Source organism: Chrysemys picta, chromosome 7 (assembly GCF_011386835.1).
Source record: "Chrysemys picta bellii isolate R12L10 chromosome 7, ASM1138683v2, whole genome shotgun sequence".
Lineage (NCBI taxonomy): Eukaryota > Metazoa > Chordata > Testudines > Emydidae > Chrysemys > Chrysemys picta.
Genome location: NC_088797.1, coordinates 52,542,612 through 52,561,576, shown reverse-complemented (window position 1 = coordinate 52,561,576; position 18,965 = coordinate 52,542,612). Strand labels below are relative to the sequence as shown.

Genomic DNA, 18,965 nt, shown 5'->3' with positions numbered 1-18,965 from the left:
GCTACCCTACAGCCCCCGACTGAGCCCCACAGCTCTGTCTCCTCCCCACGCTGCTCCACAGCCCCCCGCTGATCCCCAAACCTCAGCCTGCTCCCCCCTCTGCCTTACAGCCCACCGCTGCCCCACAGCTCTGCCTGCTCCCCCCTCTGCCCTACAGCCCCACACTGATCTCCACAGCTCTGCCTGCTCCCACCGCTACCCCACAGCCCTTCATTGCCACAGAGCTCTGCCTGCTCCCACCTCTGCCCTACAGAACCCCGCTGCCCAACAGCTCTGCCTGCTGCCCCGCTACCCACAGCCCCTCATTGCCACAGAGCTCTGATGCTCCCCCCTCTGCCCTACAAAATCCCACTGCCCCACTGATCAGCCTGTTCCCCGCTGCCATACAGCCCCCCACTGATCCCCAAAGTTCAGCCTGCTCCCCCCACTTCCCCACAGCCCCCAACAGCTCTGCCTGCTTCCCCCTCTGCCATACAGCCCCCCACTGCCCCGTATCTCTGCCTGCTCCCACTGCTTCCCTATAGACCCCACTGCCTCTCATATCTGATGCTCCCTGCACTGCCCTACAGCCCCCCACTGATCCTCACAATTCTGCCTGTCCCACCTCTGCACTACAGCCCCTGCTACCCCACAACTCTGCCTGCTCCCCCCTCTGCCCTACAGCCCCTGCTTCCCCAGAGGTCTGCCTGCTCCTCCCTCTGCCCTACTGCCCCCCACTGCCCCACAGCTCTGCCTGCTCCACCATCCGCTGTACAGCCCCCCACTGTCCCACAGCTCTGCCTGCTCCCTCCGCTGCCCTACAGGCCCTGCTGCCCCACAGCTCTGCCTGCTCCCCCCTCTGCCCCAGAGCTTCCCGCTGCCGCACAGCTCAGACTGCTGCCCCACAGATTCACCTGGTTCCCCCACTGCCCCACAGCCCTTGCTGCTCCCCCCACTGCCCCACAGCCCCATACTGATTCCCCAAAGCTCTGCCTGCTCCCTCCCGCTGCCCTACAACCCCCCACTGACCCACAGCTCTCCCTGCTCCCCCAATTCCCCATAGCCCCCCACTGCCTCACAGCTCTTCCTGCTCCCCCCACTGCCCCACAGCCTCCCATAGTCCCCCACAGCTCTGCCTGCTCCCCCATCTGCCCTACAGCCCATCCCCACTGCCCCACAGCTCTGCCTTCCCCCTACTGCCCTACAGCCCCCCAACTGATCCCCACCACTCATCCTGCTCCCCCCACTGCCCCATAGCTCTGCCTGCTCCCTGCTGCCCTACAGCCCCCAACTAATTCCCACAGCTCTGCCTGTGCCTCCCGGTGCCCCAGAGCCCCCCACTGCCCCACAGCTCTGCCTGCGCCCCCCCGATGCCCTACAGCTCTGCCTGCTCCCCCTGCTGCCCCACAGCGCTCTTGTGCAGCAAGGGGTAGGTCAGGGGTAGCTTCGCGTGGTAGAGAGAAGGGCGACTACAGGGGCTGGCTGAAAGCCGCTTGGCCATGCCCAGGCAGCTGTTGGCAGAGCCCCGGTCCCTGGGATGCTGGCTCCCAGCACGGTCCAGGCATCAGGGGCTGGACAGCTCCCCACACTGTGCGCACAGCATCTAGGCCCCCCTCACATGCTGGGCCCTGCGCCCAGGCAGAGGGCACAGCATAGGCCAGGCTCACTCATGTGCACGGCGCCCCTGCAATGCCCCAGCTGTGGCTCTCCTTGCTCCAGTACCACCCAGAGTGGGGGATCCCTAGCTACAGCTGCAGCCCATTGCCCAGAGCTATGCTCCCCTCCACCACCACTGAGATGCAGCCCGTGCTGGGGAGGAACGTGGTGCAGCCAGGCAGCCACCCCAGAGCCAATAACAGCACACAGAAGATGGGAGTGTAACAGTGAGCCAGGACCCTCGGCGCACCTTCCCTGTGCCAACCTCCCCACGGCCACAGGCTGGGGCCATTCCCACACTGTACCTCCAGGGCACAGTCCCCGTAGGGCCACGCTGGGGCATCAAGCCAGCCGTGACTGCCAGGGGAGACTCTGTTTGGGTCTCTGCAGCACAGCGCCCCTTGTGCTGCACTGGTGCATAAGTGCCAGCCCTGACAGCCGGGGAGACCCCCATCCTGCTCCCTGCAGCACAGTGGCTCCTAGTGCTGCACTGGGGCATTGGGCCAGCCCTCACTGCCAGGGCACGGGCACCAGATTCCGGCATCCCCCAGCCACTGACTTTGCTGCCCTTGAGGAGGGCCTATTCCCCCTCCTTGCCACTCAGCCCCTGCCCGGGTGTGGGGGAGGTCATTGGCAAGGCCGGGCATGGGGTCTCACCTTGTAAGTGGCTGGGGGCGACAGGGGCCGGAAGCGGGCGAGCAGCGGCTCCGCAAGCTGCAGGAAACTGTTGCAGTAGGAGCCGAGGTCCCGGTGACCCCACACCAGCTTGTAGAGCTCCAGGCATGCCAATCCGGCCACTGCCGCCGTCGTGGTGGCAATGGCGGGCACAATCCTGCCCGCTACCCGCTTGCTCTGCCAGGCAACAGGGAACTGTGTCAGCAGCGGCTGCCAGGGCGGGCGCAAGGCCCCAAACCTCGCAGCTATCCTGGGGAGGCCTTCGCCCCACCTCCACCTCCGCCCCCACCCCTCATCTGTCCCCAGGGAGGCCCATAGCCCCAGCCCCGACCCCACCCTGTGTCTGTCCCGAGGGGGCCCATCATTCGACCCCCATCCCACGTCTGTTCCCGGGGGCTCGTCGTCCCACCCCCAACCCATGTCTGTGCCCGGGGGGGACCATCACCCCACTCCTGCCCTGTATCTGTGCCCAGGGGGGCCCATTGCCCCGCGTCTGTCCCCGGGAGGCGCATGGCCCCGGCCCCACCCTTCATCTGTCCCTGGGGAGGCCATCACCCCACCCCCGCCCCGTGTCTGTCCCTGGGAGGCCCATGGCCCTGGCCCCGCCCTTCGTCTGTCCCTGGGGGTGCATGGCCCTGCCCCCACCCCACCTCTGGCCCTGAGAGGACTGTCCCCCCGCACCTTGTGCCAGTCGGCAGGGGCGATGCCATAGTTCGCAGCCCGCAGGTTCGACGCGGCCATGATGAAATCCACATGGCCATTGCTGTCGTCGTCCTGCAGGGCCAGTGCGAGAGGAGCGTGATGAGAACTGGGGGGGAGGGACACACGGGTGCCCAGCACGGCTCTGACATGAACCCCTGTTCTGAGTGACACGGACAGCCAGCTGCCTGGCAACTCTGGGCACTTCCCGACCCGTGGGCCCTGCCTGACCCCATGTGGCCATGCCAGCCCCCTGCTTGACCCACGTGGCTTCAATAGCCCCTGCCCAACTGCTGCCTGACCCCACGTGGCCATGCCAGCCCCTGCCTGACCCTGCTTGCCCACCCCGGCCCCTGCCCGACCCTGCGTGGCTTCACTGGCTCCTGCCCGACCTCACGTGGCAGTAATAGACAGTCCCTACCCAGACAGCGCCCACAGGGCAAAGACCAGCCCGCTGATGGGGCCGTATGCTCCACCCTAGCCCCTCATGCTGCCCCTGGGCACATTGGAATCTCCTGCAGCCCCAGCCCCTGGGCGATGCCAACCAGGCCGGCCACCCACCCCAGCCACGGCTCACAGCACCCCCCCACCCCAGCACCTGGGGGAGAGTGACCCTGGCCAGCGCAGCCCCCGCTACCTTCTCAAAGTGGATAGGCTCCATGAGGTGGGTGCTACTGCACCCCCCCTCCAGCAATGCCCGTCTGCGCTCTGCCAGCTCCTGCCTCAGCGCTGCCAGCTGCTCCTCGTCTGCAGGGGACACAAAGAACAGTGGGGCTGCAGCTGGGGGCTGGTCCCCTGGGCCCATCTGTGGTACTCAGGAAACCCCTGAGCCAGCAGCAGGGTGGGGCAGTTCTGGCATGGAGACTGGGGCTGAGCGCCATCCTGGGGTGAAGCCACGGACAGCAATGTCCCCAGCAGGCACTGCCCTGGGCTGTTCTGAGATGGTGCCAGGAGCCCTGCCAGGCCAGCAGAGCAGGGCCTGCGTGGTGCCCATTGGGGATCGGGGCCAGTACACACCTCGGAGGGGCCCAGGGACAGCATGGGACCTGCAGCCGAGCCTCAGGCAAGGAACAGGCCAGGCTCAAGCCCTGCCTGTGCCAATGCCCTCTGAGCCCCAGCGAGAGCGGTGTTGGAGTCAGGGTGCCCTTTTCCCCAGGGAGCCAGACTGGGACAGGATTCCCCTGGCCCAGGTGGGGGGGCACCCACCCGCCCTGGGCAGCAGGTACAAATGGAGATGCAGGCTGGTGGGCAGGGGCTGTCCAAGGCGGCGCCTGCGAGGGAAATGTCAACTCCAGAAGGGTCCACGCCAGGCCAGCGAGCCTGCAGGTGTCTGCAGAGGGCGATGGGTTGCTCTGTGCTGGGTCCTGGGGTGCCTGGCTGCCGACTCCCACAGGACAGAATAGAGCCCCCCCCCCAGCGTCAAGCAGGGCTCCTTGCCCGCCGGCACCAGGCAGAGCCCCTCCCACCCAACTGGCACCAGGCTGAGCTCCCTACCACAGCCGGCACCCACTTCCCTCCCCCGCTGCACAGCCTCTGGCACCGCGGCCCAAGCATGGCCCTTACCGACACAGCCGGGCACCTCCTCCATTTCCTCCTCCGTGACAGGGATCCGCACCCCCACCTCCCTCTGGAAGGGAGGCACGGCCATGGCCCGTAGTGTCTCCCTGGCAGCTGCCCGGTCCCGGGGCACCTGCAGCCTGTGAGTCTGGGCAAAGAGGCTTGCAGCTGCCATGATATAGTCCATGTGGGTGCTCTGTGAATACAGCCTGGCTCAGCGCGGGGGGAGGGCAGTCCCTGCTCCCTCTGTCCCACACTTCCCTATCCGACCCCTCCCCCTACACTCCCTGCTCCACTCCTCCATCTCCCACCTCTCCCACCTGCCTGTACCTTCTGCACCATCAACCACCCACACCCAAAATGATTGCCCAGTGCCCTTGCCCATCCATACCCTGCACCATCACCCACCCATGTCCAGCACCCTTGCCCACATGCCGGCCTGTGCTCTGTACTGTCACCCGCCCCACCCACCATTGCCCTGCGCCATCATTCACCTGCCAGCCTGTACCCTGCACCAGCACCCGTCCATACTTGGTGCCATTGCCCTGTGCCATCATCCACACACCCGTCTGTCTGCACCCACCCGCCTCTACCCTGCACTGTAACCCGCCCACGCCCGAAGTCCTCGGCCACGCGCCCGCTCGTACCCTGCACCATCACCCAACCATGCCCGGTGCCCTTGCCCACCTGCCCGTGTGTACTTTGCACCCAGGTCCAGCACCATCATACAGTCGCCCGCCTGTACCCTGCACCGTCACCCAAGCCCAACACCATCATGAACCCACCTGCCTGTTCCTTGCTCCGTCCCACTGACCATCACCCTGTGCCATCATCCACTCACCCTCCTGTACCCTGCACAGCCACTCGCCCACACCCAGTGCCCTCTCCCACCCGACTGCCGGTACCTTGCACCATCACCCGCACACACCCGGCACACTCGCCCACCTACCGCCTGTACCCTTTACCATCACCCGCACTCAGCACCCATGCCCACCCATCCTTACCATCACCCACCCACCCGCACTCTGCACCGTCACGCACCCATGCCCAATGCCCTCACCCCCCATTATCACCCATCGCTGTTGTCCGCCCACCCGCCTTTATCCTGCACTGTCACACATGCCCACCCGCCCACACGCGGCACCATCACCCACCCACCCATACCCTGCACCATCACCCGCCCCCGCCCGGTGCCCACCCACCTGCCTGTGCTCTGCATTGTCACCATCGCCCTGTGCCATCATCCACCCGCCTACCTGTACCCTGCACCGTCACCCGCCTATACCCGGCACCATTGCCCTGGCCATCATCCAGTCGCCCATACCCTGCACCATCTGTGATAGAGTAGGGAGTATTAACCTGGTAATGTTGCATGGGGGGTTTACTAGTTTACTGTCTTCTGCTAACACGGGGCGTGCCTCCGTTTCCCTGGGGTACTGCACCAATACTAGTTGGTGATGGGCAATAAGGGTGTGACTTCACTGAGGGATGATATTTGATGGCCAGCACGTAAACGATGGCGGCTGCCCTTCGGAACCTAAGCCCAGGAGGGGTTGGGGCCAGGTGACACCTTCTGCCAGGGAAACTGGACAGAGGCTGGAGGAGGAGCTGGGGGTGTGGCTGGGTGAGACTGCTGGAGGGAGTTTCAGTTTGGAGCTGGCTGGGGAGATGGAGGGAGGCCCAGAACCTGGGTCTGGGCTCCCCACCTCCCAGGATGGACCTGACTGAGGGGTCCTGTTTTCTGTACCTACAAGCTCTGTTTTAGACCGTGTTCCTGTCGTCTAATCAACCTTCTGTTTTACTGGCTAGCTAGAGTCACAGTGAATTGCAGGAAGTGGGGGATGCAGGGCGTGACACCATCACACGCCCATGCCTGGCACCCTCGTCCACCCACCCGCACACTGTGCCCGGCACCATCACCCTGCATCATCATGCACTCGCCTACCTGTAGTGGGGGGAGGGATAGCTCAGTGGTTTGAGCATTGGCCTGCTAAACCCAGGGTTGTGAGTTCAATCCTTGTAGGGGGCCACTTAGGGATCAGAGGTAAAAATTAGTACTTGATCCTGCTAGTGAAGGCAGGGGGCTGGACTCAATGACCTTTCAGGGTCCTTTCCAGCTCTATGAGATAAGTGTATCTCTCCATGTATTTGGGGGAGGTCTAGGTTGGATATTAGGAAACACTATTTCACTAGGAGGGTGGTGAAGCACTGGAATGCGTTACCTAGGGAGGTGGTGGAATCTCCTTCCTTGGAGGTTTTTAAGGCCCGGCTTGACAAAGCCCTGGCTGGGATGATTTAGTTGGGAATTGGTCCTGCTTTGAGCAGGGGGTTGGACTAGATGACTTCCTGAGGTCCCTTCCAACCCTGATAGTCTATGATTCTACCCTGCACCATCACCCACCCACCACCTGTACCCTGTACCGTCCCATGCCCACCACCCTCGCCCACCCACCCACCTGTACCATGCACTGTCACCCGCGCTCACCCGCCCACCCACCATTGCCCTGCACCATCATCCACTCGCCCGCCTGTACCCTGCACCATCACCCATGTCCAACCGCCCACGCCTGGCATCCTCGCCCACTCGCCCACACCTGGTGCCATCGCCCGACCACACTCACCCACCTGCCCCCAGGTCCCTCAGCCCCTGCCCCAAGCACAGATCCTGCCCCTCACAGTCTCACCCCCAACATGAGCCCTGCCCCTAGCATGGGTCCCACCCCTTGGGCCTTGGTCGCCATAACCCAAACTCTAACACAGGCACCACCCCAACAGGGGCCACGCCTCATCCACTAGCCCCAGCACAGAGCTCCCTGCAGCATGGGTCCTGGCTCCACCACTGGCCCTGCCCCCATAGCCCCATCCCCCACCCGCAGGCACCCTCACCTGCTCCCCACTTACATTGTCGCAGTCAAACTCCAGGGGCTGGGGGCATCTCTTGGGTCCTGCCCAGAAGGGGACCCCGGGGCTGGTCTCCTGAGGACAGGGGAAGCCAGGGGTCAGGCCAGGGCCAGCAAGAGGCCCAGCCAATGGAGGCTCCCCTCCCCGTGTGCAGCTCCAGGGCAGGTCATAGGAACCAGGGAGCTGAAGCTCCATTGTGGGAAACGCAGCAGGGACTTGTGGGCTCAGGGGACCCTGCAGGAGGGTGCACTGGGGGCTTGGGGGGACCGGGAGGCAAGGGCCGAAGGGTTAGGAGGGCGTCAAGAGGTGGATTGATAGAGGCCCGGGGGGGATGAGAGCCCAGGAATTCAGGGGGGACCAGATCCATGCGAAGTACAGGGGGCAGAGCCTGGTGTACTGAGCCTGGAGGCCCTGGGGGTGATTGGAGCCCAGAGGGATCAGAGCCCAGGGTATGAGCCAGGGGATTGGAGCCTGGGATACCAAGCCGGGGGCTACTGGGAGGTGGGGATCGGAGCCTGGGGTACACAACAAGGGGGATCAGAGACCCAGGGCACTGAGCCGGGGGGATCGGAGCCAGGGGCATTGATCCAAGGGGATGGGAGCCGGGGGCACTGAACTGGGGGGATGGGAGCCTGGGGCACTTTAGCTGGGGGGATGGGAGCCCGGGGCACTGAGCCAGGGGGATGGAAGCCCAGGCCACTGAACCAGGGGAATGGGAGCCCAGGGCACTGAGCCTGGGGGATGGGAGCCCGGAGTACTGAGCCAGGGGGATGGAGCCCGGGCCACTGAGCTGGGGGGATGGGAGCCAGAAGTATAGAGCCAGGGGGATCAGAGTCCGAGGTACTGAGCCACGGGATCAGAGCTAGAACTATTCAAAAAGGGGGATCGGAGACCCAGGGTACTGAGCCAGAGGGGATCGGATCCAGGGGCATTGTGCCAGGGGATGGAAGCCCAGGGCACTGAACCGGGGGGATGGGAGCCCGGGACACTCAGCTGGGAGGATGGAAACCCAGAGTACTGAGCTGGGAGGATGGGAGCCCGGGGCAATGAGCCGGGGGTATCAGAGTCTGAGGGATCGGGGTCCGGGGCACTGAGCAGGAGGGATCGGAGCCCAAGGTACTGAGCCAGAGGAGATGGGAGCCCGTGGCACTGAGCCAGGCGGTGTGACATTATTGACATGAACTGTGACTGTATAGATCATTGCTGCAACGAAGGTGTGACGTTATGATATAATCTGGGGACCATATCGATCATTGTTGCAACCAAGGTCCTGTAAAAGCAACAGAGGGTCCTGTGGCACTTTGAGACTAACAGAAGTACTGGGAGCATAAGCTTTCGTGGGTAAGAACCTCACTTCTTCAGAAGTGATTTTTTACAGATTCAGACTAACACGGCTACCCCTCTGATACTTGACACCATGCAAGGTCCTGTAGTGGCACGCAAATCTTGTATAAAGGGGGTCAAATGGGGTGTCTAAGACAAGGTTATGGTTTACTGGTTATGATTATGCTGTCTATATGCGTGTATCAATTTTGTAGTTGAAGTTATGAATATTGGCTCTATACTGTCTGTATTTCAAACTTATGTTATGCTGCTGGGTGACATCCCAGACAAACTGGTGTTAGCTCTGCCTAGCCTGCTTGATGGCCCATTAAGGACCATCAGCTATACAATGGACCCATTGAGAGAAGGCAAATATGCCTTGAGACTCAGCAAAGTATGGAGGAACTTGCCCATGTGACTCCAGACTCCATTTTGCTGTAATTTTCCACAGTAGGAACAAATAGGTGTTCTTACACCTGGAAAAGACTATATAAGGCTGATGCCTCATTTCCATCTTGTCTTCAATCCTGCTTCATACCTCTGGAGGAACTTTGCTACAAGCTGAAGCTTTGAACAAAGGACTGAGGACCCATCCCAGCGGGGGATGTATTCCAGAGACTTGATATGAACCTGCAGTTTATTCTATCGCTGCTGCAAGCCTGAACCAAGAACTTTGCCATTACTGTATGTAATTGATTCCATTTAACCAATTCTAACTCTCATCTCTATCTTTTTCCTTTTATGAATAAACCTTTAGATTTTAGATTCTAAAGAATTGGCAGCAGCGTGAGTTGTGGGTAAGATCTGATTTGTATATTGACCTGGGTCTGGGGCTTGGTCCTTTGGGATCAGGAGAACCTTTTTCTTTTACTGGGGTATTGGTTTTCATAACCATTTGTCCCCATAACAAGTGGCACTGGTGGTAATACTGGGAAACTGGAGTGTCTAAGGAGATTGCTTGTGAGTCTTGCGGTTAGCCAGTGGGATGAGACTGAAGTCTTAGTCTGGCTGGTTTGGTTTGCCTTAGAGGTGGAAAAAACCCCAGCCTTGGGCTGTAACTGCCCTGTTTGAGCAATTTGTCCTGAGTTGGCACTCTCAGTTGGGTTCCGCCAGAACCACACTGTCACAGAAGGTCCTATGGTTGCACCAAATCTTGTACAAGGGAGGCCAAGTAAGGTGTCTATGGAAAGGTTATGATTTGCTGGTTATGATTATGCTGTCTGTATGTGTGTATCATTTTTGTAGTTGAAGTTATGAATATTGGCTATGTACTTGTATCTCAATGTGTTTTGATTCTAAGTAGCCTCAGTGAATCATTTGGTCAGCTTCTTGAGAAAGGACTATTCTCAGTAAGTGCCCAATCAAGGCACTTGGACTTCAGAAAAGCAGACTTTGACTCCCTCAGGGAACAGATGGGCAGGATCCCCTGGGAGAATAACATGAAGGGCAAAGGGGTCCCGGAGAGCTGGCTGTATTTTAAAGAATCCTTATTGCGGTTGCAGGAACAAACCATCCTGATGTGTAGATAGAATAGTAAATATGGCAGGCGACCAGCTTGGCTAAACAGTGAAATCCTTGCTGATCTTAGACGCTAAAAAGAAGCTTACAAGAAGTGGAAGATTGGACAAATGACCAGGGAGGAGTATAAAAATATTGCTCAGGCATGCAGGAGTGAAATCAGGAAGGCCAAATCACACTTGGAGTTGCAGCTAGCAAGAGATGTTAAGAGTAACAAGAAGGGTTTCTTCAGGTATGTTAGCAACAAGAAGAAAGTCAAGGAAAGTGTGGGCCCCTTACTGAATGAGGGAGGCAACCTAGTGACCGAGGATGTGGAAAAAGCTAATGTACTCAATGCTTTTTTTGCCTCTGTCTTCACGAACAAGGTCAGCTCCCAGACTGCTGCTCTGGGCAGCACAATATGGGGAGAAGGTGACCAGCCCTCTGTGGAGAAAGAAGTGGTTCGGGACTATTTAGAAAAACTGGACGTGCACAAGTCCATGGGGCCGGATGCGCTGCATCCGAGGGTGCTAAAGGAGTTGGCGGATGAGATTGCAAAGCCATTAGCCATTATTTTTGAAAACTCATGGCGATCGGGGGAGGTCCCGGATGACTGGAAAAAGGCTAATGTAGTGCCCATCTTTAAAAAAGGGAAGAAGGAGGATCCGGGGAACTACAGGCCAGTCAGCCTCACCTCAGTCCCTGGAAAAATCATGAAGCAGGTCCTCAAGGAATCAATTATGAAACACTTAGAGGAGAGGAAAGTGATCAGGAACAGTCAGCATGGATTCACCAAGGGGAAGTCGTGCCTGACTGACCTAATTGCCTTCTATGATGAGATAACTGGCTCTGTGGATGAGGGGAAAGCAGTGGATGTGTTATTCCTTGACTTTAGCAAAGCTTTTGATACGGTCTACCACAGTATTCTTGCCGCCAAGTTAAAGAAGTATGGGCTGGATGAATGGACTGTAAGGTGGATAGAAAGCTGGCTAGATCGTCGGGCTCAACGCGTAGTGATCAATGGCTCCATGTCTAGTTGGCAGCCGGTTTCAAGTGGAGTGCCCCAAGGGTCGGTCCTGGGGCTGGTTTTGTTTAATATCTTTATTAATGATCTGGAGGATGGTGTGGACTGCACTCTCAGCAAGTTTGCAGATGACACTAAAGTAGGAGGCGTGGTAGATACACTAGAGGGTAGGGATCGGATACAGAGGGACCTAGACAAATTAGAGGATTGGGCCAAAAAAAACCTGATGAGGTTCAACAAGGACAAGTGCAGAGTCCTGCACTTAGGACGGAAGAATCCCGTGCACTGCTACAGACTAAGGACCAAATGGCTAGGTAGCAGTTCTGCAGAAAAGGACCTAGGGGTCACAGTGGACGAGAAGCTGGATATGAGTCAACAGTGTGCTCTTGTTGCCAAGAAGGCTAACGGCATTTTGGGCTGTATAAGTAGGGGCATTGCCAGCAGATCAAGGAACGTGATCATTCCCCTTTATTTGACATTGGTGAGGCCTCATCTAGAATACTGTGTCCAGTTTTGGGCCCCACGCTACAAGAAGGATGTGGAAAAATTAGAAAGAGTCCAGCAGAGGGCAACAAAAATGATTAGGGGTCTGGAGCACATGACTTATGAGGAGAGGCTGAGAGAACTGGGATTGTTTAGTCTCCAGAAGAGAAGAATGAAGGGGGATTTGATAGCAGCCTTCAACTACCTGAAGGGGGGTTCCAAAGAGGATGGAGCTCGGCTGTTCTCAGTGGTGGCAGATGACAGAACAAGGAGCAATGGTCTCAAGTTGCAGTGGGGGAGGTCCAGGTTGGATATTAGGAAACACTATTTCACTAGGAGGGTGGTGAAGCACTGGAATGCGTTACCTAGGGAGGTGGTGGAGTCTCCTTCCTTGGAGGTTTTTAAGGCCCGGCTTGACAAAGCCCTGGCTGGGATGATTTAGTTGGGAATTGGATGGGAGCCTGGGGCACTGAGCTTGGGGGCACTGGGGGAGGGATCGGAGTCCGGGGCACTGAGCCGGGGGGATGGGAGCCTGGGGTGCCCGCGGTGCTGCTCACATGGCCGGGTGGGAAAGCGTGCAGCAGGTTCAGGATTGTGTGGTGATAGAGGCTCTCCCAGCGCTGCCTGGCCCAGCTCACACAGTCCTGCCAGCTGCGTGGCTTCTCCTGCAGGCTGCTTCGCACCCCCTCCAGATCCTGCATCGTCCGCTGTACCTCCAGGAAGGCTGGGTCCCTATGGGTACAGGACAGTGTCAGGCTGAGCCCTAGTCCCACACACACACAGTGCAGCACAGTGCCAGAGCCAGGGCCAGCGGGGGAGGGTCACCCACCCAGAGAGAACCCAGGCATCCTGGACCTTTCCAGGCTGGCCCCTGAGCCCTGGTACGTGTGAGCTGCTGGGCCATGGAGACCACGGACAGGCCCCAATGTCAGAGCCCCACTCCGTCCCCCCAAATCCTCAGTGGCCCCCTCAACTGCCCAACCCCTGCCCCCCAGAGTCCCCCTCCAGTCCCCAACCCTCACACCTCCCATCAGCCACCCAACCCCCCAGAACCTCCCTCAGCCCCCCACCCCCCAGAGGCACCTTCAGCTGCCCAACCCCTGCCCCCCAGCACCCTCCTCAGCCCCCCAACCCCCACAGCTCCCTTCAGCCACACAACCCCCACCCCCCAGAGCCACCCTACAGCCCCCTCCGGCCCACACTCACTCCAGGAATTTGTTGACATTCTCCGCAGGCACCTTGAAGAGCCCGTCAAACTCATCCCGGGCCCACTGTAGGGGAGGGGGTGAGTTACACACAGGCTGGGGTTGCCCCACTCTCACCCAATCCTATCAGGGCATGGGCAGGACCCCCATGCTGCCCCCTGGCACGGCCCATGCTGAGGGCCAAATGCTCTGGCTGCTGGGTGCTCAGAGCCCCAGCAGTGGGGCGGGAGCAGGGGCAGGCGGCCAGGGCAGGGGGTTTCTAGGAGGGGGCCCGGCGACAGCTCCTGCAGCCCCCAAGGCCTAGTGCGGCAAGCTGCGGGGGAATTTGCTGCAGCCCTCCCAGCCGTGCCTCGCTTTGCATGGGGGGGAAATCCCAGACATTTTTAGTGATTTACAAATTCCCCCCCGGACGCTACTTTTAACACAAAAAGGAGGATATGTCCGGGTAAATCCGGACGAATGGTAACCCTAGATCAGAGTGCTCCCCAGCCCTGCCCCAGGCACAGTCGCCCCTGCCCTTGCTGGGCCCCAGATGGCCTGGGCCTGCATCGGACAGCTAGAGAAGGGCTATGGCGCAGCCTGGCCACTGGCTCCGGGACTTCACCATGGGGCGGGCATCTACTGGGCAACTGGGGTCGGGGAAGGCACCGGCTGGGGACAGGGCACAGATTGGAGGGGGTTCAGGTCTGGGGCAGGGAGGAAGGGCCGGGCCTAACCTCAGGATGCAGGGAGGGGCCAGGCCCAGGCCAGGGGTGGGGAGGCCCGATCTCTGGACAGGAGTGGGCCAGGCCAGGGGTGGGGAGGGGCCAGTCCCACGCCCAGGATGGAGAGGGCCCAGGTTCCGGAAGCGGGGAGAGACAGCCACCTGCAGGGTGTGTTCGATGGCACTGGGGAAGTGGCGCAGGGTGCACAGGGGCACGGCCGATTCCGTGAGGTCCGGGGGGCTTCCGAATGGCTGCGTCAGGTGGGGCACGACGACCTGCACGTGGCCCTTGGTGCCCTCGGTGCCCGAGTCCAGCAGGGGCTTGAGGTAGCGGATGCAGCGGCCGTCAACATAGGCCCCTGTGGGAAACAAGTGGCGAGCTCATGGGGATGCCACACTTCTGCCCCTCCCCCCGCCCAGGCAGCCTCTGGGTCAGCTAGAGAGCAAGGCCCTGGGGTGCATTCTGCTAGCCCCCCAGGAGGCACTGCCTTTCGGATGAGATCTCAGGAAGCTCCACCCAGCAGAGACCCCCAGGAAATGCCCCAGCCAAGGGAGGCAGAGCAGAGACTGAGCCAAGGCCAGGGAAGGAAGCAGAAGCCTCTTCCCAGTGCCTGTCCTGGGTCAGTCTCTGTGCCAGGCGGGGCCTGTGGCGAGCTGGCACAAGCTGGCGATGTGGGTGGGTGTGGCAGAGGCATGGGAATGTGGCAGTGGGTGTGGGGCACAGGCATGTGGCGTGGCGGACTGTTGGGCGTGGGCAGTGGCAGTATGTGGCAGGGGCGTAGGAACGTGGTAGTTGGCGTGGAGGCACAGGCATGTAGCATGGTAGGGTGTGGGCAATGGCAGTATGGGGTGGAACGTAGGAATGTGGCAGTGGGCGTGAAGGCACAGGCATGTGGCGTGGTGAGGTGTGGGGCATGGGCAGTGGCAGTATGTGGCGGGGGCGTGGGAATGTGACAGTGGGTGTGGGGGCACAGGCATGTGGCATGGCAGGGTGTGGGGTGTGGGCAATGGCAGTATGGGGCAGGACGTGGGAATGTAGCAGTGGGCGTGGAGGCACAGGCATGTGGCATGGTGAGGTGTGGGGCATGGGCAGTGGCAGTATGTGGCGGGGGTGTGGGAATGTGGGTGTGGGGACACAGGCATGTGGCATGGCAAGGTGTGGGCAGTGGGAGTATGTGACAGGGGCGTGGCCCCAGGCGCTCAGGGACAGGCTGCCTCTGGCAGTGCCCGGACACTCACGGGCCTGCATGCTGTCCAGTGCGTTGGCCACACCGTCCAGGGCCATGAAGAAGTCATCTCCGTAGAACGTCTCCGTGTCGGGCCCCACATGGTGCGGCTGGGCCGTCACCCTGGTCGTGGGGTTCATGCGCCGTACCGCTGCCGCCGCCGTCTCTGACTTCAGCTTCTGCAAGGGCCACGGGAGCCGTGAGCAGAGGGGGGACCAGGGAGCCCCACCCCCATTGGTGCTGCACCCTCCAGGGAGACCCCAGCCCAGGTACTGGGCCAGGCTGGGCTGCTCCTTTGTTATCTGCCAGCTCCACGGACCTCTTCTGGGCCCAGAGCCAGTGGCAGGGAGGATAACGGTCCAGGCTGTGGAAAGTCAGTGCCCCTGGCTGGCGCCCGACCCCTCACCAGCAGGGCTGGCTTTAGGGCGATTCACCCAAATCGGGCCCCGCGCCCCTAAGAGGGCCCCGCAACATCCCTAAGGACCCTCCGCCGCTGTGCCGCCGAAGGCACCAGCAGCCAGTAGAGCTGCCACCGAAGTCCCGCTGCTGTCTTCAGTGGCAGCTCAATCACTGCCGCGGAAGAAGGACCCTCCACCGAAGGCACCGGCAGCCAATTGAGCTGCTGCCGAAGTCCCGCCACTATCTTCGGCAGCAGCTCTTTTTAATCGGGCCCCGCAGTGCCTAAAGCCGGCCCTGCTCACCAGGGACCCCTTGGGCACAGCCAGGGGACAAAGGGCAAGAGTCAGAGCCAGGCAGGAGGCTGCACTCCCTCTCCCCCTCCCCCAGACGCACCCATCCTTATCCCCCATGCAGAACCGCCCAGGTAGGGACTGTGGGTCGGGAGTGAGGGGCAATGGCTAGCAGGGGGCTGCAGGTCGGGGAGTGAGGGGCACTGGCAGAGCTGGGGGGAGCCCAGGGCTGGGGCAGCAGGGGGCTGCGGGTTAAGAGTGAAGGGTGTCAAGGGCTAGGGTTGCCAACTCTCCCGATTTCTAACGGAGTCTCCCAGAATCGGGCTCAATCTCCCGGAGGCTACTGAAGCCAAGCCAAGAGATTTTAGGTGCTAAAAATCTGGCACCGGAGCGGGGTGAAGGCAGGCTCCCTGCCTGCCCTGGCTCTGCGCTGTTCCCGTAAGTGGACAGCACATCCCTGCAGCCCCTGGGGCAGGCGCAGGGGGTCTTCATGCGCTGCCCCCGCCCTAAGAGCCAACTCCGCAGCTCCCATTGGCCAGAGTTTGCACCCCGCATCCCTTCCTGCACCCCAACCCCCAGACTCAGAGCCTCCTCCCACACTCCGAACCCCTCGGCCCCGGCCCAAAGCCTACACGCCCCCCTGTACCAGCCTGGTGAAAGTGAGTGTGGGTGGGGGACAATAAGTGATGGAGGGGACAGATGGAGCGAGTGGGGCGGGGCCTCAGAGAAGGGGCATGGCAGGGGTGGGGCCTCAGGGAAAGGGGCGGGGCAGGGCTTTTGGATTTGTGTGATTAGACAGTTAACAACCATAGTCAAGGCCTTGCCCGGCCCTCGCCCCACTCACACCCACATCCCGCGGGCGGAAGAGCAGCTGCCGGCTGAGGTTGGAGCGCTCAATGGTGTCCATGTCCGTCACGGTGACGCTCCCGCCCTCGCCAGCCGCCAGCCCAATCATTGCAAAGTTCTTCAGCAGCTCACAGCCAATAGCTCCGGCTCCCACCTAGTGAGAGGAGGTGAGGTCAGCATGGCCCCGCCTTGAGTGCCCTGCCTCACCCACTCTGCCCCCCAGCCCTCCGTCCCACCTCCTGGCCCCTCTCCCACCCTGCTCACCACGAAGTACTTCTGACGTCCCAGCCTCTCCTGGAAGTCAGCCCCGAACACAGCGATCTGCCCATCGTAGCGGCTGCCACGCTGTTGGAGCAGAGGGACAGACTGACATCAGCTCCCTCACAGCACCCCTCCCCCAACCAACTTCCCCCACAGCGCCCCTCCCCCAGCTGGCTCCCCACACTGACCCCCTTCAGCAGGGCCCACCCTGCTCCTCCCCCAGCTGGCTCCCCACATAGGGTTGCCAACTTTCTGATTGCAGAAAACCGAACACCCTTGCCATGCCCTGAGGCCCCACCTCTGCCTTGCCCCTTCTCCGAGGCCCTGCCTCTACTCACTCCATCCCCCTACCTCCGTCACTCACTCTCCCCCACCCTCACTCACTTGCTCATTTTCCCCAGGCTGGGGAAGGGGGTTGGGGTGTAGGAGGGGGTGAGGGCTCCAGCTGGGGGTGCCAGCTCTGGGGTGGGACCGGGGATGAGGGGCTTGGGGTGCAGGAGGGGGCTCCAGGTTGGGGCCGAGGGGTTTGGAATGTGGGAGGGGGATCAGGGCTGGAGCAGAGGGTTGGGGTGTGGAGGGGGTGAGGGCTCCAGCTGGGGGTGTGGGCTCTGGGGTGGGGCCAAGAATGAGGGGTTTGGGGTGCAGGAGGGGGCTCCAGGCTGGGGCTGAGTGGTTTGGAGTGTGGGAAGAGGCTCAGGGCTGGGGCAGAGGGTTGGGGTGCCAACTGGACTTTTAGCAGCCCGGTCAGCTGTGCTGACCAGAACCGCCAGGGTCCCTTTTCTACCGGGCATCCCAGTCAAAAACCGGACGCCTAGCAACCTATCCCTGCACAGGGCTGAGTGAGGGGCCCGGCCCCAGAGCCAGTGGCTCCCAGGCTGTGTCTATCAGCGGGCGGCAGTGGGCACAGCACTCACCGGGGCACAGGACTCCTCCGTCAGCAGCGTGGTGCCCTGCTCAGGCAGGCACTCCAGCGCGTCGAAGTAAAACCATTGCGCCAGCGGCAAGAACTTCCCTGAGGCAGCCTGGGCACAGCGAGATGGGCAACGTCAGTTCTCCTGGGGCCCCGAATGCCTGGCCAGTGCCTGCCTGTAGAGCAGGGCTAGCTGCGCTGGGTAGCAGAGAGACTGGCAGCACCATGGGCTGGCTGCCACAGGAGGACACAGCACACTGTGCCAGGCCCAGCAGTATCACCAGGTGCCCAGCAGAGCAGAGCTTCCTGGCACAGGAACAGGGACCTGAGCACCCCCAGACCTTCCTATCCCATCCCACTGCGGGGGGCTGCACCCCCAGCCTCCAGCCCCCTGACCCTGTGCAATGGTAGTGCCACCTGCTGGCCATTTGTGCAGATGTAGCTCAGAGACAACAGGATCCTGCCACTGGCTCCCTGTGAGCATGCAGGCCAGTCCCCAAGACGAGGGAGTCAGGGACCCTGCCCAGCCCCAGCGCTACACACACAACGTGAGCTGCGGGGCTCAGTTGAGCCCTGCTTGTCACATCCCAGCCACCTACTTTGCAGCAACTAGCTCCTCTTCACTAGGGCACCCTGCATTGGCACAGCCGGAGGCTACGGGTCAGGAGTGAGGGGCATCAACAGAGCTGTGTGTGTATCCCAGGACTGGGCTAGCAGGGGGCTGTGGGGCAGGAGTGAGGGGCATCAGCAGAGCTATGTGTGGATCCCAGGGCTGGGCTAGCAAGGGGGCTGTGGGGCGGGAGTGAGGGGCAGCGGCAGAGCTGGGGAGGAGCCCAGGACTGGGCTAGCAGGGAGCTACGGGTCAGAAGTGAGGGGCATCAGCAAAGCTGGGCTGATCCCAGGACTGGGCTAGCAGGGGGCTGTGGGGCAGGAGTGAGGACCACCGACAGAGCTGGAGAGAAACCCAGAATTGGGCTAGCAGGGGGCTGTGGGGTGGGAGCGTGACAAAGTGGGGATTTTCCCTTGTTATGTTGTATGTGAGTCTTACTGTTGAGTCTATGTCAGTTTTACTGTTTTGCATGAATACTGTGTGTGCCTCAGTTTCCCGGTGTGCTGCACCAACACCTCGGTGGTGGGAATAAAGGTGTGTGATGTTGGCTGAGACCTCTGAGGCAGGTCAAGCTGGTCCAGCTGCCTGCACATATGCTATGACCCATGCCCTTCATAACCTGAGACCCAGGATGGGGATGCAACCAGGTAAAGACCAGTTGACTCTTGGGCCGGGAAGTGAGACAAAGACAAGGAGGAGCAACCGGGTGTCTGAGGTTGGG

General features: G+C 61.0%; 1 protein-coding gene across 8 annotated transcripts in view; it reads right to left on the bottom strand.

The window, feature by feature from the left end:
* UBA7 (ubiquitin like modifier activating enzyme 7) overlaps nucleotides 1-18,965 on the bottom strand; it is a 65,928-nt gene that overhangs the window by 6,608 nt on the left and 40,355 nt on the right. For 4 of the 8 annotated variants that reach the window (XM_024111606.3, XM_065551481.1, XM_065551482.1 and 1 more), the window contains 12 exons: nucleotides 17,639-17,746; nucleotides 16,728-16,808; nucleotides 16,462-16,617; nucleotides 14,942-15,107; nucleotides 13,865-14,061; nucleotides 13,001-13,065; nucleotides 12,352-12,526; nucleotides 7,468-7,542; nucleotides 4,573-4,762; nucleotides 3,647-3,789; nucleotides 2,992-3,084; nucleotides 2,293-2,487 (listed from right to left, as the gene is read on the bottom strand). In XM_024111606.3, the coding sequence (XP_023967374.1) occupies nucleotides 2,293-2,487; nucleotides 2,992-3,084; nucleotides 3,647-3,789; nucleotides 4,573-4,762; nucleotides 7,468-7,542; nucleotides 12,352-12,526; nucleotides 13,001-13,065; nucleotides 13,865-14,061; nucleotides 14,942-15,107; nucleotides 16,462-16,617; nucleotides 16,728-16,808; nucleotides 17,639-17,746 (1,644 nt within the window). The remainder of the gene's footprint in view (nucleotides 1-2,292; nucleotides 2,488-2,991; nucleotides 3,085-3,646; nucleotides 3,790-4,572; nucleotides 4,763-7,467; nucleotides 7,543-12,351; nucleotides 12,527-13,000; nucleotides 13,066-13,864; nucleotides 14,062-14,941; nucleotides 15,108-16,461; nucleotides 16,618-16,727; nucleotides 16,809-17,638; nucleotides 17,747-18,965) is intronic. The other 4 variants (XM_042846219.2, XM_005279647.4, XM_024111607.3 and 1 more) reach the window with 4 other exon arrangements.